At 45.9% G+C, this 23,977-nt stretch overlaps 1 protein-coding gene across 1 annotated transcript; it reads right to left on the bottom strand.

The window, feature by feature from the left end:
* Positions 1-589: 589 nt before the first annotated feature.
* LOC311120131 (vascular endothelial growth factor receptor 1-like) lies at positions 590-23,977 on the bottom strand (the record flags this gene model as incomplete). The annotated part of the gene is made up of 12 exons (XM_084194749.1): positions 590-1,032; positions 3,242-3,389; positions 4,840-5,009; positions 5,169-5,286; positions 5,558-5,729; positions 7,551-7,687; positions 8,290-8,452; positions 12,742-12,866; positions 14,903-15,114; positions 16,801-16,945; positions 23,601-23,688; positions 23,945-23,977. 12 exons carry the CDS (start codon positions 23,975-23,977, stop codon positions 1,011-1,013), a joined length of 1,533 nt encoding a protein of 510 aa, XP_084050875.1. The 3' UTR covers positions 590-1,010.

The raw sequence follows: 23,977 nt of genomic DNA, 5'->3' as shown, positions 1-23,977 counted from the left end.
GGGCTGGGGACAGGCTCATGTACCCATTATAGTACCACTCTAGGAACACAAGAAGCAGAAGCAGCTCCAGAAAAACGTGGCGTAGTGGATGGATGGAAGGGCACTTCTTTCTGCCTCAAAATGTCTGAGAAAAGTAACAATGTAAAAAAACAAAACTAACCAGAAAAGGGTTGTAAAATACAACCTGGGTAAGGGGAAATAAATAAATATAATAATAACCATTAAAAGCAGATCAGATCATTGTCCTCAGTGTGGTGTGACCTCTCACTCCTCTTCTTCCTCATCCTTCTCCTCTATCTTCCTCACTGTTCAACAGTGTACCAGGTCACTGTCCTGCCCCCCCCCCCCCTCTGCCCTCCGACCCCGAGATCCCAGAAAGCACCAATGTGGGGTCGCAGGGTGGCTGTACTGTCTGTCATTGAAGGCGCCGGCTGCCTTGGAAACAGCCTTGCTGAGTGTGGTGGAGGTGTGGGATGGTGATGGTGGTGTTGGGGATTCTTCTAATGAAGTGGATTGAAGGGTTGGGGTTGGGGATGAGGGGCAGAGCTGGCGAGGGAGGGAAGACCAGGGGAGGGGGGAATGAGGAGGGGGGGGGGGGTCTCAAGAATAGATCAAGCCCTTGAGGAAGCAGGATTCTGCCACGTTTGAAGACGGAGGGACAATCACGCTGCTGGGAAGCGTCTCGCGTCGGGGAGGAAGCCAAACAAGGAGAGGAAAAGCGCTCTGATTTTCGCACAGGAAACCCGGCGAGCCTCCTGCCCAGGCCAGATAAGAGCGCTGCGGTTCCCAGGGCCCAGGACAGGACCAAGGATCCACGACTGGACCCAGGGACACATTCAGCACCAAGGACCCAGACCTAGGACCTCAAGGGTGGATCCAGGCCCCAGACCCACATCTAAGGATCCAGGGCCAGACACAGGCTCTAGACCCACACCCTGCCCTGAGGACCCAGGTCCCTATCAGCCTGGCCCAGCCTGGCCCACTGTCCCTGGGCCTCCTCCGGCGCGGCGTCAGGCCCGTGTTCCGCCAGAGCTACAAATAACAAGGGCCTGGTCAGGACGAATCATCATCTATTCACATTCCAAATCATTACTCTAGAACTCTAGAACCAGAACAGAATGCTAGAGCTCTCAGTGCTTTACAGTGTAAACAAACAACAAAGAAATCACATTCAAATAAATCTCATAACACAAGTCTGAACCCCAAATCACTTGTACCTGTCTGAATACCTCATTTGTAATGAAAGCTACTTAAATGGATCACTCTTTGCAGGTAGTGAGAGTGGCCAACGGGGACTATCAATAGGCATGTAAGACTCAACATAGGCTATAATTCATGACTTGTCACAGCTCCTCTGTGCACGGAAGGCATCTTCTTGTTAGACCTTTCTGGACTGTGAGGTGTTACACTTTCTCCTGGCTGGCTTGCCAATTCATAATAATTGAAAATGTCATTTCTACCAGAGTTTTACCAGGTAAAGCCATCCATGTTGAGGCAGGAGCAGGAGTCACTGCTCATTGGTTCAGTGAAGTTATGTGATGTTGTTATGGCAATTTAATGTGGAGATGTGGTGATAAAGACTTTCCACAAGCATTGGAAGTAGGCGTAGTGTGTGTAGTGTGTGTGTGTGTAGGCTGGTGTGAAAGGTCAAGTACACAGTGCACCTATGATGTCACAGCGTGTCTCAGTAGGGGAATATAACATGGGCGGTAGCTTGGTCTGGAAGCCATGATGTTCAGGTAACGGTTAACCTCTTTGACCTGAACACAACCAACACAATAGTGTCTGACCTCCAAGACCAACCCAAGTCATGTTTTTGCCAAGTGTGTATGTGTGTGTGTGTGTGTGTGTGTCAATGACAGTTGATTGTTGGGCAGGGCCACTTCTCATGAGAACTTGAAAATGTGTGTATCGTAAGATCAGTGTGTGTGTGTGTGTTGGAATATCATAGCTGATTGTTGGGCAGGGCCGTTTCTCACAAGACCTTTCAAAAAATGTGTGTGTCAGTGTATGAGTGTGTGTTTCATGAGAGCGGTTTGAGTGTGTGTGTGTGTGTGTGTGTCATATTAGAAAAGGCATCAAAGAATGCAGTGTGCAATCACAATAATAAACATCTCACCCTGCGTTTTGGACAGGAAGTTCATTAAATCATAGCGTTTGATTTAGAAACCAACTAATCTTGACTGAGAACACAGAACAGGCTTCTATTGAAGTGACTGAGAACACAGAACAGGCCTCTATTGAAGTGACTGAGAACACAAAACAGGCCTCTATTGAAGTAACCGAGAACACAGAACAGGCCTCTATTGAAGTAACTGAGAACACAGAACAGGCCTCTATTGAAGTGACTGAGAACACAGAACAGGCCTCTATTGATGTGACTGAGAACACAGAACAGGCCTCTATTGATGTGACTGAGAACACAGAACAGGCCTCTATTGAAGTGACTGAGAACACAGAACAGGCCTCTATTGATGTGACTGAGAACACAGAACAGGCCTCTATTGAAGTGACTGAGAACACAGAACAGGCCTCTATTTAAAGGCTTTTACTATTCTGCTCTTTAAGTCTGAGTTACACTGTACTGTCTGTGAATGTACCAGGCACACACACACACGGACGGACAGACAACACACACACACGGACATGGACACACGCTAACATATAGACAGTGACAGAAACATATTGTAAAAGACTCAGTCAAAGACATGACGAAACACACACACACACACACACACACACACTCACAGACATGAAAGGCTTCAAAAGGCATCTGTTCTGGTTGCAAAGAGGAAACCCTGTCTGAACACATGCTGAAATAGACCAAACATGTCTCCCTTCACAAACAAACTCACACACATTCTCCCATTCACACCCTAAAACAGGCCCTCATCTTATAGTCACAGACACCTTTCTGTCCCAGTTCTAAGTTAGGAACAATATGACTAAAATACATGACTTACGTAATGCCTACCAGGTTTTAAGAACATTACTTAAACGTTGACATGGTTTGTTCTGTGCACGGTATTGGGAGACTATGTGGGCATAGCGAAGGTGTGCGTGTATACATGATTATAGATACACAGTATGCTGTATGCAAGTATGTTAATTGAATATGTATTGGTAAGGGTGTCAGAACTGTATGTGTGTTTGAGTAAAGGAGTACTTACACACCTTTTGGAAGACGTGTATGTGTGTCTGTGCTAAGGCATGTGACAATGTGAGCACCAGGTGTACTTACAGGCCTTTGGGGGTGCAGGGGTGCCAGAGCCAGGCGATGTGAGGAGGGGGGACTCCGTGGGAGGTGCAGTGCAGGGCTTGTCTGCTGCCCCGCGGGACACTACCTGGGTCCTGCAATGACACTGCCTTCTCCTCTATCCCAGGACTCACTGGAGGAAAACAGACAGAGACACAGACTAGTGGTGCATGGGTCTGTTGTTTGTTCACCCACCCGCAATTGCTAATAACCCATCCGCAACCAGCCGACTATACACTGAGTGTAGAAAACATTAAGAACACCTTCCTAATATTGAGTTGCAACCCCCCCCCCCCCTTTTCCCTCAGAACAAGCTCAATTCGTCAGGGCCTGGACTCTGCAAGGTGTCGAAAGCGTTCCACAGGGATGCTGGCCCATGTTGACTCCAGTGCTTCCCGCAGTTGTGTCAAGTTGGCTGGATGTCCTTTGGCTGGTGGACCATTCTTGATACACACGGGAAACTATTGAGCTTGAAAAGCCCAGCAGCATTGCAGTTTTTGACACAAACAGTGGCGACTGGCACCTACTACCATACCCCGTTCAAAGGCACTTAAATATTTTGTCTTGTCCATTCACCATCTGAATGACACACATACACAATACAATCCATTAAAAATCATTCTTTAACCTGTCCCCTCCCCTTCATCTACACTGATTGAAGTGGATTTAACAAGTGACATTCATAATGTTTTGTATACTCAGTGTATATGATAAAGTGGAAATCTGAGGCCCACACCCGACCCTAACCCGCAAATATAAAAATTGCGCTGTAGGCCACAGTCAGAGATGGAGGAACGAACTTTTGACAAACCTTTTTTAGATAGGCCTATGTTTCAGCTTATTAAATTCCGAAATATGCAGCTTCTCTGTCATTAATTGTTGCCCTAGAACAGGGGTTCTTAAACTCTAGAGCCTAGAATACTAAATAAACCATTGCTCACAAGAATAATGTCATAATAAATCAATAGAATGAATGCTTCAATCTAGTGGACATCAGTAAAGTTTGTTTTCTATTTGTTTTCTATCTCATGCAGCAAAGATGTTTAGGGACCGGGGATAAAATGCACACAAAAAAAACGGTTTTAAGGAAATTAAAAACTGTTAAAACGACCCAACATATTTTTGATAAGATTTCAGTTTGGCTTGGATGCATATTTTATGTGGTTGAAATACAATTTGCTTTGATGATGCTGATAAAGATAGCACCGCCACCTTTACAGACGGTCCCTAACCGCGCATTCATTTTCTCAAGATGCTGAAAGAAAGAAATCATGTTTATCCACTCCTGTTTCCCGAGTCAACAGAAATGCTTAATTCTGAAGAAGTTCATATTATATTAGGCTATATGAGAGGTTATAGACCTTCAGTCAGTGTCCACATTTCAGATGGGTTAAATGGAATAGTAGCCTATCTGAACAGTACAGTTCCGTTGACGTGCCATTTTGAAGAGAGAGGGGACAATGTGGAACAGGATAATGGGGGGAAGACACAAAGTGGGCACAGAGCAAAAGAGAGGGTGTATAAAGATGAAAAAGAGAGAAAGCGATGGAGGGTAAAGAGAGGAGGGAAGACTTGGTCCTCACCGTTGACCACCAGAGAGAGCGTTAGGTTCTGGTAGAGTCCGTGCTCTTGGATTCCCACCAGGATAGTGTACTTCCCAGCATCCTCCTCCGCCACATCCCGGATCACTAGGGAATTCTCATCCACATGGTAACGGGAACACTGCTCTGCTGCTACCTTCCCATCCTTCAACCTAACACAGAAAAACATGCAGGGAATTCCTCAATTAACTTAAAGAACGATAAAATTAAGAATTATACAATGTCATATACAGTAGCTGTATTTGTCTCTCAGATAGTGTAGGCTGATGTAAGATAGTGTGCAGGCTAGCTGACAGTCTGTATGTTCTTACCAGATGATCACTGGGGCAGGGAAGGCCCGTAGTTTGGGCGAGAGTCGGTAGGACTTCTGTCCTGCATGAGCCTCCACTACAGCCCCCTGTCTGGGCGTCAGACGGATAAACGGACGGTCTGGGACGATACACAGACACAGAAACAGAAAGGCAGACAGACAGACAGACAGAAAGGCACGAACACACACAAACGCATACACACACACATACACACACAGAGAATATCATGCATTATTGACATATTACAGAGAGTGACACAGACGGTGGTTGTGGTTAATCTTCTCATGGTAGAAAGCGGTGTTTACCATCAATGAATTTGCTCATTAATGAATTTGTCACAGATGTGGGTGTAGTCGGAGGTGGGAAGTATTAAGTCTATTTTGACTCACCGTAGACTGTGACAGATACGTTAGTCTCTCGGCTGACCGGTCCACTGGTCACTCGGCAGATATAGAGCCCTCTGTCAGAGCGGTGGAGTTGAGGGATGGACAGAATACTGTAGAATACCATGTGAGTTTTACTGGCCATGATCCGCCTACTAATTATGGCTGCCCTGTTTGCCTGAGGGGAGAGAGAGAGGGAGTAGGAGAGACGGAGAGAAAGGGAGAGATATTATTCTGAAATAGTAAAAGTCTTCCAAACAGGTAGGCAGATGTTGAAGTTGTTATATACTAAGTAATATATATATACAGTGAGGGAAAAAAAGTATTTGATCCCCTTCTGATTTTGTACGTTTGCCCACTGACAAAGAAATGATCAGTCTATCATTTTAATGGTAGGTTTATTTGAACAGTGAGAGACAGAATAACAACCAAAAAATCCAGAAAAACGCATGTCAAAAATATTATAAATTGATTTGAATTTGAATGAGGGAAATAAGTATTTGACCCCCTCTCAATCAGAATGATTTCTGGCTCCCAGGTGTCTTTTATACAGGTAACAAGCTGAGATTAGGAGCACACTCTTAAAGGGAGTGCTCCTAATCTCAGCTTGTTACCTGTATAAAAGACACCTGTCCACAGAAGCAATCACTCAATCAGATTCCAAACTCTCCACCATGGCCAAGACCAAAGAACTCTCCAAGGATGTCAGGGACAAGATTGTAGACCTACACAAGGCTGGAATGGGCTACAAGACCATCGCCAAGCAGCTTGGAGAGAAGGTGACAACAGCTGGTGCGATTATTCGCAAATGGAAGAAACACAAAATAACTGTGAATCTCCCTCGGCCATGCAAGATCTCACCTCGTGGAGTTGCAATGTTCATGAGAACGGTGAGGAATCAGCCCAGAACTACACGGGAGGATCTTGTCAATGATCTCAAGGCAGCTGGGACCATAGTCACCAAGAAAACAATTGGTAACACACTACGCGTGAAGGACTGAAATCCTGCATCACCCGCAAGGTCCCCCTGCTCAAGAAAGCACATATACAGGGCCATCTGAAGTTTGCCAATGAACATCTGAATGATTCAGAGGAGAACTGGGTGAAAGTGTTGTGGTCAGATGAGACCAAAATCGAGCTCTTTGGCATCAACTCAACTCGCCATGTTTGGAGGAGGAGGAATGCTGCCTATGACCCCAAGAACACCATCCCCACCGTCAAACACGGAGGTGGAAACATTATGCTTTGGGGGTGTTTTTCTGCTAAGGGGAAAGGACAACTTCACCGCATCAAAGGGACGATGGACGGGGCCATGTACCGTCAAATCTTGGGTGAGAACCTCCTTCCCTCAGCCAGGGCATTGAAAATGGGTCGTGGATGGGTATTCCAGCATGACAATGACCCAAAACACACGGCCAAGGCAACAAAGGAGTGGCTCAAGAAGAAGCACATTAAGGTCCTGGAGTGGCCTAGCCAGTCTCCAGACCTTAATCCCATAGAAAATCTGTGGAGGGAGCTGAAGGTTCGAGTTGCCAAACGTCAGCCTCGAAACCTTAATGACTTGGAGAAGATCTGCAAAGAGGAGTAGGACAAAATCCCTCCTGAGATGTGTGCAAACCTGGTGGCCAACTACAAGAAACGTCTGACCTCTGTGATTGCCAACAAGGGTTTTGCCACCAAGTACTAAGTAATGTTTTGCAGAGGGGTCAAATACTTATTTCCCTCATTAAACTGCAAATCAATTTATAACATTTTTGACATGCGTTTTTCTGGATTTTTTTGTTGTTATTCTGTCTCTCACTGTTCAAATAAACCTACCATTAAAATTATAGACTGATCATGTCTTTGTCAGTGGGCAAACGTACAAAATCAGCAGGGGATCAAATACTTATTTCCCTCACTGTATACTTTAAAGTTCTTCTACATACAGTACTACATAACGTAGTGCACTTCATTGTAGTGTACTTCATAATTCTAGTGTACTTCATATGTTTCTCACCTGCCCGGGGTAGTCCCAGCTGATGGACACTCTGCTGTTCCACTCTGCAGTGACAGTACAGTTGATGGCCAGACTCTCCCCCTGTAAAGCCTGGACTGGACTGGTACTGTTCAGATACACATCCATGATCTTATTCACTGGAGAGGAGGGTGGGGGGTAGGTGGTGGTGGGGGGGGGGGGGGGAGAGAGCACTCATTTATTACCTGCAATATATAGAATTGAGGTGCTTGGCCTTGGTAGTGCTCACCTGGTCTATGTGTGTGTCAGGTAAGTGTGTGTCTGTGTGTGTGTGTGTGTGTGTGTGTGTGTGTGGACATGTTTAAACCAAGATACATTCGACCAACTGGGGACATTTTGTTGGTCTCCAAAAGGTCAAATGCTATTTCTAGGGGGTTAGAATTAGGTTTAGGGTTAGGAGATAGGGTTAGTTTTATGGTTACTGTTAGGAGCTAGGGTTAGGTTTAGGGTTAGGGTTAAGGTTAGGTTTTTGGGTTAGGGTTAGGGTTAGGGTTAGGATTAAGGTTAGGGTTAGGGTAAGGGTATGGGTTAGGGTTAGGTTTAGGCGTTAGGGAAAATAGGATTTTGAATGGGACTGAATTGTATGTCCCCACAAGGTTAGCTGCGCAAGACTGTGTGTGTGTGTGTGTGTGAGTGTGTGTGTGTGTGCATGTGCACGTGCAAGTGCATGTGCGTGTAAGAATGAGTCTGTGTGTATGTGTGTGCATGTGTGTGTGCTCACCTTGTCTGTGTGTGAGGTAACTGAGGGAGTGTGTGGTCCCGTTGACAGTGGTCTTGCAGGAGAACAGGCCGATGTAGAAGTAGGTGGGACTGCGGATGAGGAAGCCCTGTCTGCTGTTCCACACTATGTTCCTCTGGTCTGGGGTCAACTCACGGTCAGGGAACTGGAGGCATGAACACACACGGTCATGACCACAACCACAACCGTAAAAACAGTCTCATAAAAGCAATGTCACACAAAATGAAATGTCTGGTTCTGGGATATTGTCAACTTCCGGTTAGGGATGAGAAAACCCGGTCAACAACCACAGCCACACCATAAACTCAACACAACCACAACCATTTTGTGAACTCAACCACCAACCAATCATGAACTCAACCCAGCCATGTCATGAGCTATTCAGAACCACGACCACATCCTGAACTCAACACAACCATACTACAGTCACACAAAAGCAACACTGCACACATTCACAACTACTGAGCAAATCATGAACACCACAACCACACAGAACAACATGGGGGCTATTAATGACTCAAATGAGGCCACATTGGCAATACGCATGATGCATATTATTACTGCAATATCACAAAACAACTAGGTGAAAAATCTGTCAATGTGAGTATTGTGTTACTGTAGAGAGAGAGTCTTCTTACTGTAAAGACAGAGTCTTGTGTTACTGTAGAGACAGAGACTTGTTACCATAGAGACAGTCTTGTGTTACTGTAGAGACAGTCTTGCGTTACTGTAGAGACAGAGTCTTGTGTTACTGTAGAGACAGAGACTTGTTACCGTAGAGACAGAGTCTTGTGTTACTGTAGAGAGAGTCTTGTGTTACTGTAGACACTTATGTTACTGTAGAGACAGAGTATTGTGTTACTGTAGAGAAAGAGTATTCTGTTACTGTAGAGACAGAGTATTGTGTTACTGTAGAGACAGAGTCTTGTGTTACTGTAGAGGCAGAGTCTTGTGTTACTGTAGAGACAAAGTATTGTGTTACTGTAGAGGCAGAGTATTGTGTTACTGTAGAGGCAGAGTATTGTGTTACTGTAGAGGCAGAGTCTTGTGTTACTGTAGAGGCAGAGTCTTGTGTTACTGTAGAGACAGAGTCTTGTGTTACTGTAGAGGCAGAGTCTTGTGTTACTGTAGAGACAGAGTCTTGTGTTACTGTAGAGGCAGAGTCTTGTGTTACTGTAGAGACAGAGTATTGTGTTACTGTAAAGACAGAGTCTTGTGTTACTGTAGAGACAGAGTCTTGTGTTACTGTAGAGACAGAGTCTTGTGTTACTGTAGAGACAGAGTCTTGTGTTACTGTAGAGACAGAGACTTGTTACCGTAGAGACAGAGTATTGTGTTACTGTAGAGAGAGTCTTGTGTTACTGTAGACACTTGTGTTACTGTAGAGACAGAGTCTTGTGTTACTGTAGAGACAGAGTATTGTGTTACTGTAGAGACAGAGTATTGTGTTACTGTAGAGACAGAGTCTTGTGTTACTGTAGAGACAGAGTCTTGTGTTACTGTAGAGGCAGAGTCTTGTGTTACTGTAGAGGCAGAGTCTTGTGTTACTGTAGAGACAGAGTCTTGTGTTACTGTAGAGACAGAGTCTTGTGTTACTGTAGAGACAGAGTCTTGTGTTACTTTGGAGACAGAGTCTTGTGTTACTGTAGAGACAGAGTCTTGTGTTACTATAGAGAGTCTTGTGTTACTGTAGAGACAGAGTCTTGTGTTACTATAGAGAGTCTTGTGTTACTTTGGAGACAAAGTCTTGTGTAAAATTGTTGTTTTCTTGGAGGAGGCAGACTCAAGGAAATGTTTATTAGAGTTTCAGTGACACGGTGGAAGCGTCCCGCCCACTCTCAGGGGAACATGTGGACCCCCCCCCTCGCCCCCCTCACCCTCAGTGTTAACTGGCTGATAGCCACCCTCACCCCCAGTGTTAACTGGCTGATAGCCCCCTCACCCCCAGTGTTAACTGGCTGATAGCCCCCCTCACCCCCAGTGTTAACTGGCTGATAGCCTCCCTCACCCCCAGTGTTAACTGGCTGATAGCCCCCCTCACCCCCAGTGTTAACTGGCTGATAGCCCCCCCTCACCCCCAATGTTAACCACCTTAAGACGCCTCCTTTCTATAGTGTCCTTACAGTACACTATAGTAAATGCCTCTCTGTCTCCTCTGTCTCGTTAGGACCCTGTGAATGCCCTTGGTGCCCCCCTCCATCCCACCCCCTGGTAGCTGAATGCTGGGAGCTGAGGATTCAGAGGATGGTGGGGATGGAGGGGGGTTGGAGGGGGGTGGAGGGGGGTGTAAGGGGGTTGGAGGGGGGTTGGAGGATGAGAGAGAAGTCAGGACGTGGGAAACATGATTCCAGTCCATCTGCTCACATCCTGTAACTACAGGATAGAGACTGGACTGAACTAGACTGGACCCCTAGGTCATGCTACACCACCCCCTTCCGCTCACCTCCCCTCCTCGCCCCACCGGGTCACTTTCACGGCTGCAGCGAGAGAGAATGGCCCCCTGGGTATTGATCCCTGCTGAGAGGTGGGACGACAAATTAAAGATCCAGGCAGAGTGCAAAATCCTTCCAGGAAAAAAACACTCCAGAGTGTGTGACAGTGTGTGTGGAGTGGAGTCCAGGTTCTGAATGCTGGGCCAGGCAGGAGCGGATGGAGTGAGAGAACAGGGGTATTTTTAGAATAATTACCTTTGTGGCTCTAGGATGGGCGTTTGTGTGGAGATGGGAGCAGGGCGTAAACACAGAGAGCCAACAGAAGTGTGGAGATGGGAGCAGGGCGTAAACACAGAGAGCCAACAGAAGTGTGGAGATGGGAGCAGGGCGTAAACACAGAGAGCCAACAGAAGTGTGGAGATGGGAGCAGGGCGTAAACACAGAGAGCCAACAGAAGTGTGGAGATGGGAGCAGGGCGTAAACACAGAGAGCCAACAGAAGTGTGGAGATGGGAGCAGGGCGTAAACACAGAGAGCCAACAGAAGTGTGGAGATGGGAGCAGGGCGTAAACACAGAGAGCCAACAGAAGTGTGGAGATGGGAGCAGGGCGTAAACACAGAGAGCCAACAGAAGTGTGGAGATGGGAGCAGGGCGTAAACACAGAGAGCCAACAGAAGTGTGGAGATGGGAGCAGGGCGTAAACACAGAGAGCCAACAGTAGTGTGGAGATGGGAGCAGGGCGTAAACACAGAGAGCCAACAAAAATGTGGAGATGGGAGCAGGGCGTAAACACAGAGAGCCAACAGAAGTGTGGAGATGGGAGCAGGGCGTAAACACAGAGAGCCAACAGAAGTGTGGAGATGGGAGCAGGGCGTAAACACAGAGAGCCAACAGTAGTGTGGAGATGGGAGCAGGGCGTAAACACAGAGAGCCAACAGAAGTGTGGAGATGGGAGCAGGGCGTAAACACAGAGAGCCAACAAAAGTGTGGAGATGGGAGCAGGGCGTAAACACAGAGAGCCAACAGTAGTGTGGAGATGGGAGCAGGGCGTAAACACAGAGAGCCAACAGTAGTGTGGAGATGGGAGCAGGGCGTAAACACAGAGAGCCAACAGAAGTGAAGTGTGAGTTATGCAGCGCTCCATTTCGGGGTCCGCGTCACATCCTGAAGGGAGAGCCAGGGGTTCATTTTGTTCTTTTTCCGTTTCCTGAAACTCTCCTTGGAAATTCCATCGAAACCTCTTAAGGAAAGACAATTCCTTCATTCACTTGATAAACTGCCAGTAGCCCATTCCCCTCACCTAGATGTTATTGCATTGTATGGATCAAACTGTGCAATCTCTGCCACAGAAGACGTTACCTAGTAGACGCATCCCAGGAGAGGAGGGGTGTGTGAGTAGAGGGGGTGGGGGAGGGTTGGCGGAGGCAGGGGGCACTCCAGACCCCACGTCCTGTCTCCGGGGGTAACAACAGTGCCAACAGGACAACAGAGGAAACCGCGGGCGCCGCTCACTCGGAACATGGCAGTAAAAAATAGGTATCACTGACACACTGAGACGTTTCCACAAACATACATACACACACATGCACACACACACTGCACTTCATTGCACTTACGTACACTCACTCACCACTCAGGCACCAACACTCACAAACACATCCACACACTTTCACACATATCCGCAGACTGACACAAACAAACGGACACACACACTCCAAGGCAGGAATGGTTGCCAAGATAAGAACAATGTGTTGAATGATCTGTACTAGCAGAAACAACATGACTGTGACTTGTGTAAAGATGGGAGTGCTGATGGAGAAACAGAGAGAAGTGTTTTGTTCTAAGGTGTTGTCAATCAATCAATCAAATGTATTTATAAAGCCCTTTTTACACCAGCAGATGTCACAAAGTGCTGTACAGAAACCCAGCCTAAAACCCCAAACAGCAAGCAATGCAGATGTAGTCAGGAGCGCTAGTATTGGAAATAGTAAAGGGAACTCACCTTGACCAATGAGACGGTGGCGTCAGGGTTGGTGACCCTACAGGGGAACACCAGTGGCTGGCTCTCCTTCATATACACCACATCTGGACTGTCATTTTGCTTCTCCACAAATGGCTGCTGTCTGTCTGAAACCACAGCACTGAGGTTAGGGATAGATACACACACACGGACGCGCACGGACACACAAGGACCCACAAAGACACACGTGTGCACCGACACACACACACACACACACGTGACAGACACACGTAAGCATGCAAGCACACAGACACATATTGTATACCGATTCAGCAGAAAACAATCAACAATAAACATTCATACACTCCCGCACACACACACACATCCACACCCATACTTAATACCCATTCAGCAAATAGTCTCCTGGATTCAACAATAAACACACACAGATTGTTTAGAGGTAATCAAACAGCCTGTGATCCTTCCAGGTCTAATATCCCTGTGACATTGAAAGGCGTGGGCGGGTGGAGCTCACCTCATTGTTTGTCAGCTACTGTACTGTGTTATTCAAGGAAAGCATAATCTCTGAACATTTTAACAAAAGTACCCCAAGGACTAGTGGCCTGGACCACAGGGCTTCCTCCTGCTGCTTTGATTCCATATAAAGGAGCTAGCGAGGGGGCAGGAGGGGCAGGAGGGTGAGAGCAGAGCGGGCAGGAGGGGTGGGGGTGTGAGCAGGGCAGGAGGGGTAGGAGGGGAGGAAGGGTGAGAGCAGAGAGCAGAGCGGGGCAGGAGGGGATAGGAGGGTGAGAGCAGAGCGGGGCAGGAGGGGTGGAAGGGTGAGAGCAGAACGGGGCAGGAGGGTTGGAGGGGCAGGAGGGTGAGAGCAGAGCGGGGCAGGATGGGAGGAGGGTGAGAGCAGAGTGGGGCACGAGGGGAAGGAGGGGCAGGAGGGTGAGAACAGAGCGGGGCAGGAGGGGAAGGAAGGTGAGTGAAGAGCGGGCGATGGAGTCGGACGCCTAATGGACTTGGCGGCCGGAGCGATTGATGGGCCCCAGCGGTCCTATTGGCCAAACAGTAGCCCCACCCTGTGACCCTGGCTCCTCTGGCGCCTCTATCTCCTCTGGCCCCCAGCCCAGCTCCATGCCCAGCCAGCTTCTACTCAGAACAGGGAAAGGCAGAGTGGGGCAGACAGGGCTGTCACGGTGCCTCCTCTGCCCCTGGATGCCCCTGAATCCTGCCAGGCCTTCATCCTCTTTCACCCCTCTTACCCCCCCACCTACCTCCCCTGTCTATAGACCTCCAGCTCCCCTCCCACCTCCAACCCCCCGCGGCCCTCCTCCCGTCCCCCAGCACAGGATGCTGTGAGCAGGGCTGAGGGGAGCAGATAAGCCTGGTGCCCTGGGAAACTCTGCCCAAACCAGAGCCTTTCAGCAGCTGGGCTATTCCTGGCCCTGAATACCAAGGTAGCACGTAAACGAAAGTAAAAAGCTTTTATATATAGACCTGGGAGAGGGAGAGAGGGAGGGAGGCTGAGAAAATAGACATGCTAGGGGGGAGAAACTGTGCCAGAGTCATTATGAAGGATGTGTTGTTGGTACAAACAATGTGTAGATATAATTGTCTCTCTGGCATTGGTTTGTATTTAGCACCCACTGCCACTACATCCTGTTTAACCTGAGCATATAAACAATGAGAGAGAGAGAGAAAGACATTGACTGACCATTCCATCAGAGAGGGGGAGAGAGAGAGAGAGAGAGAGAGAGAGAGAGAGAGAGAGAGGGGAAGAAAGAGAGAGAGAGAGAGAGAGAGAGAGAGAGAGAGAGAGAGAGAGAGAGAGAGAGAGAGAGAGGGGAAGAAAAAGAGAGAGAGACTGATTGACCACTCCATCAATGAGGAAGAGAGAGAGGGAGAGAGTGGGGAGGAGGGAGAGAGAGGGGGTTAGAGAGAAAGAGAGAGGGTGAGAGAGAAAGTGTGATTGAGAAAGAGAGAGAGAGGGAGAGAAAGCGAGACAGAGAGAGTTTAACAGAGAGAATCAGTCAGTGAGAAAGAGGGAGACAGATATAGAGGATTCATATCCTAAACCTTATTTCCATTTCCTGAGCTCTAGCATTTGTGATAGAGTGGCTCTGACAGGGACTTGGGAGTACAGGACACTGTAATGAGCGAATCCCGGAGTGAGTTGGTAGCTGTTAAATGTTACCTGTGATATAGACGTAGACAGCGCTCTGCCTGCGGGTCCGATGGCTGTACCGACACCGGAACGATCCTGTGTGCTGGGCCTGGGCGGAGCTAAGAATCAGTTGGCTGCAGTAATGCTGGCTCTGCCTCCCACAGCGAGAATCCTCCAATTGCACACTCTCCTTATCTCTGGCCACACCTCCAGGGAACACCCACGACAGCTCCCACCGACCCCTGATTGGTCAAAGGTAAATTGTTGTAAACATTCCATCTCTCTCATCGCACCTCAACTTCTGAAAAGCTGACCATAAAAATATCTATATAAAAGCTAATCTGATCAGTGAATAAGTCTAGGCAGACAATCTTTCCTTTATCTCAAAATGTCCCACAACTTGCCAGCTTTATGTGGCATCGCTCATCCCTTCCCCTACACACACTATACAGTAACTCTCACTAGATATGAAGCCAATGACAAGACACTACTGGAAGGGCAAGGAAAGACAAACCATCCGGCTGAATTCAGGCCAAAGAGTTCAATCTTGGTTTCATCAGACCAGAGAATCTTGTTTCTCATGGTCTGAGGGTCTTTGGGTGCCTTTTGGCAAACTCAAAGCGGGCTGTCATGTGCCTTTTGCTGAGGAGTGGCTTCCGTCTGGCCACTCTACCGTAAAGGCCTGATTGGTGGAGTGCTGCAGGGATGGTTGTCCTTCTGGAAGGTTCTCCCATCTCCACAGAGGAACTCTAGAGCTCTGTAAGAGTGACCATCGGGTTCTTGATCACCTCCCTGACCAAGGCCCTTCTCCCCCAATTGCTCAGTTTGGTCGGGCGGCCAGCTCTAGGAAGAGTCTTGGTGGTTCCAAACATCTTCCATTTAAGAATGATGGAGGCCACTGTGTTCTTGGGGACCTTCAATGATGCACTCATTTTTTGGTACTCTTCCCCAGATCTGTGCCTCGACACAATCCTGTCTCGGAGCTCTACGGACAATTCCTTTGACCTCATGGCTTGGTTTTTGCTCTGACATGCACTGTCAACTGTGGGACCTTATATAGACAGGTGTGTGCCTTTCCAAATCATGTCCAATCAATTGAATTTACCACAGGTGGACTCTAATCAAGTTGTGGAAACATCTCAAGAATGATCAATTGAAACAGGATGCACCTGAGCTCAATTTGGAGTCTCATAGCAAAGGGTCTGAATACTATGTTTTATAAATGTGCAAAAATGTTCGCTTTGTCATTATGGGGTATTGTGTGTAGATTGCTGAGGATTTTTATTTATTTAATCCATTTTAGAATAAGGCTGCAATATAACAAAATGTGGAAAAAGTCAAGGGGTCTGAATACTTTCCGAAGGCACTGTATATATGAGCAGCCACCCAGGGCCCAGAGTCAGTACTATATGTATGAGCAGCCACCCAGGGCCCAGAGTCAGTACTATATGTATGAGCAGCCACCCAGGGCCCAGAGTCAGTACTATATGTATGAGCAGCCACCCAGGGCCCAGAGTCAGTACTATATGTATGAGCAGCCACCCAGGGCCCAGAGTCAGTACTATATGTATGAGCAGCCACCCAGGGCCCAGAGTCAGTACTATATGTATGAGCAGCCACCCAGGGCCCAGTCAGTACTATATGTATGAGCAGGCACCCAGGGCCCAGAGTCAGTACTATGTATGAGCAGCCACCCAGGGCCCAGAGTCAGTACTATATATGAGCAGCCACCCAGGGCCCAGTCAGTACTATATATATGAGCAGCCATCCAGGGCCCAGTCAGTACTATATATATGAGCAGCCACCCATGGCCCAGTCAGTACTATATATGAACAGCCACCAAGGGCTTTCACTGACCTACAACCCACCCACCCACCCCCTCCACCTATCACCTCTGACCTCTAACCTTTGACTCCAGAGAGACTCACCTGCAGTGGATCGTCAGCGTTTGGTTGGCCTCCAGGACTAGGTGTCGACTCTTCACATCCAGAATTGGAACACTGAACTTCCCCTTAGGCTCCCTCTCCACTTTACCGGGGAGAGATAACAGAGGAGATGTCTTATTGGCTTTACCTGGGAGAGAGAACAGAGATGTCTTATAGGCTGCAGGCCAGGCTGGCTCCCATACATTGCTCTTTGCTTATAACAATCAGTGACTGATCATTTCCTCATGAAATCTGAATAAACTTTGCAAAATACTCATACATACAGGCTGAATTTCGCAAAACTACTAGCCACAACGAAGTGATAACAACACGATGGCCCCTACTCTAACATAGCTAACCACTCCCACCATATTAGCCAATAACACCAATGACCACTCACTGTTACACTACTGACCATAGCTCTGGTTCAGGTGGTTAGTGTGAATTATTTCCTTAGTGAAGGAACACACACTAACACCCTGGACCACAGCTATGCTGGCCACAACAACATGAACCAATAAATACCAGAGAACAATGCAACAACTGACCACAACACTAGTGGTGTTGACAGATCAACTGACAGCATCATCATAGACACTCGCAGGCAGAAACACCACTGACCCTCGTCACCTCCTCGTTCCCATGCCAGTAAGACCACTTGAGGACTAAAGTGGAAATGCGTAAGCAGTGTCACTGTTGTTTATTAAATAAAAGCAACGCTCCACTCCATGGTAACTGAGGTTTATTAATGAGAGATAAATGGTGCTGTCCATCCACCCTTCCTTCCTCTCAGTCCAAAGGGAAACATAATTCACACAGACATGTCCTTAAACCAGCCAACTCCTAAATAGAACATACACAAACCTAATTCACACTGTTGGATCCTATTGGAACATAAACAAACCTAATTCACTATACAGTCGTGGTCAAAAGTTTTGAGAATGACACAAATATTAATTTTCACAAAGTCTGCTGCCTCAGTTTTTATGATGGCAATTTGCATATACTCCAGAATGTTATGAAGAGTGATCAGATGAATTGCAATTAATTGCAAAGTCCCTCTTTGCCATGAAAATGAACTTAATCCCCAAAAAACATTTCCACTGCATTTCAGTCATGCCACAAAAGGACCAGCTGACATCATGTCAGTGATTCTCTCGTTAACACAGGTGAGAGTGTTGACGAGGACAAGGCTGGAGATCACTCTGTCATGCTGACTGAGTTAGAATAACAGACTGGAAGCTTTAAAATGAGGGTGGTGCTTGAAATCATTGTTCTTCCTCTGTTAACCATGGTTACCTGCAAGGAAACACGTGCCGTCATCATTGCTTTGCACAAAAAGGGCTTCACAGGCAAGGATTGGACTGCTGAGGACTGGGGTAAAGTCATTTTCTCTGATGAATTCCCTTTCCGATTGTTTGGGGCATCCGGAAAAAAGCTTGTCCGGAGAAGACAAAGTGAGCGCTACCATCAGTCCTGTGTCATGCCAACAGTAAAGCATCCTGAGACCATTCATGTGTGGGGTTGCTTCTCGGCAAAGGGAGTGGGCTCACTCACAATTTTGCCTAAGAACACAGCCATGAATAAAGAATGGTACCAACACATCCTCCGAGAGCAACTTCTCCCAACCATCCAAGAACAGTTTGGTGACGAACAATGCCTTTTCCAGCATGATGGAGCACCTTGCCATAAGGCAAAAGTGATAACTAAGTGGCTCGGGGAACAAAACATCAACATTTTGGGTCCATGACCAGGAAACTCCCCAGACCTTAATCCCATTGAGAATTTGTGGTCAATACTCAAGAGGCAGGTGGACAAACAAAAACCCACAAATTCTGACAAACTCCAAGCATTGATTATGCAATAATGGGCTGCCATCAGTCAGGATGTGGCCCAGAAGTTAATTGACAGCATGCCAGGGCTGATTGCCCAGGTCTTGAAAAAGAAGGGTCAACACTGCAAATATTGACTATTTGCATAAACTTAATGTAATTGTCAATAAAAGCCTTTGACACTTATGGAATGCTTGTAATTGTACTTCAGTATACCATAGTAACATCTGACAAAAATATCTAAAAACACTGAAGCAGCAAACGTTGTGAAGACCAATACTTGTGTCATTCATTACTTGTGCACTTCATTAAATTGATAAAGCTATAACAGGAAAAAATGAAATTATGTGTAACAATGTACTCTGCTGCAGAGGATAAGTTCATTAGAGTTACCAGCCTCAGAAATTGCAGCACAAATAAATGCTTCACAGAGTTCAAGTACAAGTAACAGACACATCTCATCATCAACTGTTCAGAGGGGACTGTGTGAATCAGGCCTTCATGGTCGAATTGCTGCAAAGAAACCACTACTAAAGGACACCAATAAGAAGAAGAGACTTGCTTGGTCCAAGAAACACGAGCAATGGACATTAGACCGGTGGAAATGTGTCCTTTGGTCTGATGAGTCCAAATTTGAGATTTTTGGATCCAACCGCCGTGTCTTTGTGAGACGCGTTGTGGGTGAACGGATGATCTCCGCATGTGTATTTCCCACCGTAAAGCATGGAGGAGGAGGTGTTATGGTGTGGGGGTGCTTTGCTGGTGACACTATATGTGATTTATTTAGAATTCAAGGCACACTTAACCAGCACTGGTTTGGGCTATTTGACCAAGAAGGAGAGTGATGGAGTGCTGCATCAGATGACCTGGCCTCCACAACCAAATTGAGATGGTTTGGGATGAGTCGGACCGCAGAGTGAAGGGAAAGCAGCCAACAAGTGCTCAGCATATGTGGGAACTCCTTCAAGACTGTTGGAAAAGCATTCCAGGTGAAGCTGGTTGAGAGAATGCCAAGAGTGTGCAAAGCTGTCATCAAGGCAAAGGGTGGCTATTTGAAGAATCTCAAATATAAAATATATTTTTATTTGTTTAACACTTTTTTGGTTACTACATGATTCCATATGTGTTTTTTCACAGTTTTGATGTCTTCACTATTATTCTACAATGTAGAAAATAGTAAAAATAAAGAAAAACCCTTGAATGAGTAGGTGTTCTAAAACTTTTGACCGGTAGTGTATAACTCGTCATAGTACAGCAGACTGGGTGTGACTTACCAGGTCCTCAGGGCTTCTAACAGTCTCCTGCTTTGAGTAAAGCCTTTCTTTGGGTCCTCCACATCATAACCAGCATGTCAAGTATTTTGACTTTAACAAAAGTGTGCCAGTATGCTATCCTCTCTACTATCCTCCTGATCATACACATCATTGCACTACGACCATAATCTGACCCCTCAGTCACGAACAACCCTCAAATGAGGTTGACTTTATGATGATACAGGAGTTGAGTTCACCTCAGCTAGACAATATGAATGTAACCCCATTACTACTATTCATTGTCATGGTTCTCAGTGGATGTCCTATTTAGCAGCTCTAGTTTTACTCACTCTGGTAGTGTTTCCTCTGGTTCCACTCTGAGTCTTACATATGCACACACACACACACACACGCACACACATACAAATACACACACCCAGAGTCCTGCAGCAGAGTCTATATGTAGGGGTAAATAGTTTAAAGGAGGAAGGTAAGTCAAGTCTCTCTCAGCACAGGCCCAAGGGGCATTTCAACAGGCTGTGAAGTGGCCAGAAAGTCCCTTCCCATTTTACTCAATACAGCTGGAGCTTTCATCCAACAAACCCTAGTGCCATTTCATACAAGTGTAGGATCACATGTAGTTCAAGGACATGACTGTTTGAAACCCCAGAATGTGCCTGCAAGACAGGAATAAGTTAGTGAGCTGGATGTAGATTACAAAATGATATTATTTTTTTTGTGGTTTTTCCTCATGTGTTGTGCATGTTATTCCAATCATGTAAAACACAGAAGTTATTTTTCAAAATGGTGACATTTGCATTTCATCAGAGGGAAATAATAATGCTTGACCTTTGATATCCTGTGTTTCCATGGTACAAATCATGCTTTTCAGATCGTTATGCTGAAGTACTGAAATTCCCACAGACGAACGTTGTTTCTTAACATTCTTGGAACAATTTGAGATACTTACTTTAAGTAGAACCATGAGGAAACCTGTAGGAAATGCTATGCTGAAGTACTGGAATTCCATAGAGATAGATAGAGGACTCATCTTTATATCTGTGCCATTATAGCGTCTGTGACAGCATGGGCAGTGCCATTGAAGCTACAACCCATAGGAATCCCCACCTAGTTGACTATTCGGACTACTTTAAAATGGTGGAGGCTTGGTGGAAGCCCATGCTAAAACGGCCTTTTGGCCACCACAGGCCTCTATCATTCTCTATGTGAAATTTCCACCTAAGAAACATATAGTTCTCAGAACATTATGTGCTAGATGGGTACCCTGCACCATTCCAAGAACATTGTGGGAATGTTGTATGCAAACTAACCATAGGACAACCATGCTCTCACCAAGCTCTATGAAACATATGGTTCTCAGAACATGATGTGCTAGCTGGGATGTCACTGACGCTTCCTCCACTGGTATACATGTGAAAAATATGTTTTTGAATTGCAGTATTGTGTTTGTTTTCCCTAAACCAATATAGGCTAATTTTTTCAGTGCAATAAATATAGAGGCCTATTGAATATGAACTATTTATTTAATGGAAAAACAACTTGTTTAATTGGCATTCATCAAAAGTGTCATGATAGTAAATGACCAAATGAATTTAAAAATTAATAACATTTTGGTGACAATGTAAAAAAATACATTTAATTAATCAAGTAATTAATACAAAAGTAACCCAATTACTCCAGCGTTATTGTCTAAGTCATTCAAATATCATGCATTAAAATGTGTATTTAAATTAGATAAAACAAATGTGATTTAATCATTGTGGACCTTATTTGGTTCCTTGATTTTGCTAATAAAATATGTACAGGAAGAGGACAATTGTAACATTATATCAGGTTTGGCATGACCAAAAAAACTTGTTCCATATACACTGAACAAAAATATAAACGCAACATGTAAAGTGTTGGTCCCATGTTTCATGAACTGAAATAAAAGATCCCAGAAATACGCACAAAAAGCTTATTTCGCTCATATTTTGTGCACAAATGTGTTTACATCCCTGTTAGTGAGCATTTCTCCTTGCCAAGACAATCCATCCACCTGACAGATGTGGCATATCAAGAATCTGAGTAAACAGCATGATCATTACACAGGTGCACCTTGTGCCGGGGACAATAAAAGGCCACTAAAATGTGCAGTTTGGTCACACAACACAATGCCACATATGTCTCAAGTTTTAAGGAAGCGTGCAACTGGCATGTTGACTGCAGGAATGTCCCCCAGAGCTGTTGCCAAACAATTGAATGTTCATTTATCTCCCCTAAGCCGCCTCCAACGTCTTTATAAAGAATTTGGGAGTACATCCAACTGGCCTCACAACCGCCGACCACGTGTATGGCGTCACGGTTTGCTGATGTCAAGATTGTGAACAGAGTGCCCTATGGTGGCAGTGGGGTTATGTTATGTGCAGGCATAAACTACTGACAACGAAAACAATTGCATTTTATCGATGGCAAGTTGAATGCACAAAAGTACCATAACGAGATCCTGAGGCCCATTGTCATGCCATTCATCTGCCGCCATCACCTCATGTTTCAGCATGATAATGCATGATAGGCCCATTGTGAAGCCGATTTCTTTTAAGGTGTCTATGACCAACAGATGCATATCTGTATTCCCAGGCCTAATTTATTTATTTCAATTGACTGATTTCCTCTTATGAACTGTAACTCAGTAAAATCAATGAAATTGTTGCATGTTGCCTTTATATTTTTGTTCAGTATAGTATAAAGTTGTTGACCAATAACCATATGTCCTGCACTGCGTCCATACTTTACGCACACAGGAGCCAGTTCGAGCCAGTTCACCTCAGTTTCCTCCCTGTGCGTCTGTTCTAGCCATATGCGATGATTATCGCCAGTTCCTGCGCTCTATAAAGTTTCCTTGCGCTGGTCATGACCCCACACTCATTTATATTAGAACTTCCATTTCACAAATTCATCAGCGTCAGGAAGTAGCCTAACGCCCTGTGTGTGCCGATTCAACCCGGGTGAAAGAGCGCACAGAAAGGCGGATACAAAGCACGGCCACAGAGGTTTCCGTTATCCAAACAACTATCCCACAGGACAGGGCTTATCTACTAAACAATACTTAGCTGTAAAAGAAGCGCACTTCTTCAACCACCCGTGCCATACGACCACACTGATATCTCAATGGGCCGATAAATGAGACAGTAGACGGGAAAACGCCAAGAAGCCTTGTCCTGTGGCCCGGTATGTTCAAAGCGCGGGATGTTGGCTAAACTGTCTGCCAAGTCCCAAGTGTTCGAAGAATGTTCCCCTGGCGTCAATACTATCTCTTTACTGTGACAGTACGCACGTTCCTCCTGATTAAGTAGGAATCCATCTTACATGGTCTTGCACAATAGGACTACTACTAAAAGATGGCAAGTTGGCAACGTATACGCACATCCTGCGTCAAGCATTTAGACAATAATTACGCATAATGCCTCAACGTGTCCATAACAAATCAATTAAGAAAGATAGATAGATATTTAATTTGATATTATTATCAACTATTGACATTTATTTAAAACATTAACACATTAAATCATAAATATAAGCACACATGAATATGGAATAATTTGTGTGATTTGTCCATAGGCGACCAAATAGGGATGGTGAGGGTGTGTCACATGGGGAGCGGGCTGTTGCATCCGTGCAGTTGATAGTTGCATCAATCAGTGAACTCTCTACTTACCTTTTGCGAGTGCACTGCCAGACAATCCACATAGGACCACGAAGATAAAGCAAATCATGTTGTCCGTCTTCTCCGTTGCACAGAAGAGCTATGCAAGAAGAAAGGTGTAACAGAGAGTTTAGTCCTTGTTCTCCAGAGAATAGAAAGCTACAGACCGCACAGCATCAATGCGCTCCTCGCTGCTGCTTCGCATTGATTCTGACGAGTAGGAGAGGTTTCCCGAGTAGAGGAAAGGAGAGCCGTGGGAGACGCTACAGAACACCACGCATCAACTCCAGTAAAACTTTTTTCCCATTGTGAGCGTGGGCACCGGTTTTATGCAGTTCCCATAGCAAGCGGTTAACGGGCCTTCCCGTGACGTCCATCGCCACACCCAT

Source organism: Coregonus lavaretus (assembly GCF_964263955.1).
Source record: "Coregonus lavaretus genome assembly, contig: HAP1_SCAFFOLD_1019, whole genome shotgun sequence".
Lineage (NCBI taxonomy): Eukaryota > Metazoa > Chordata > Actinopteri > Salmoniformes > Salmonidae > Coregonus > Coregonus lavaretus.
Note: the sequence above shows the minus strand (reverse complement) of the source record. Positions and strands in the feature narration are given on the sequence as shown.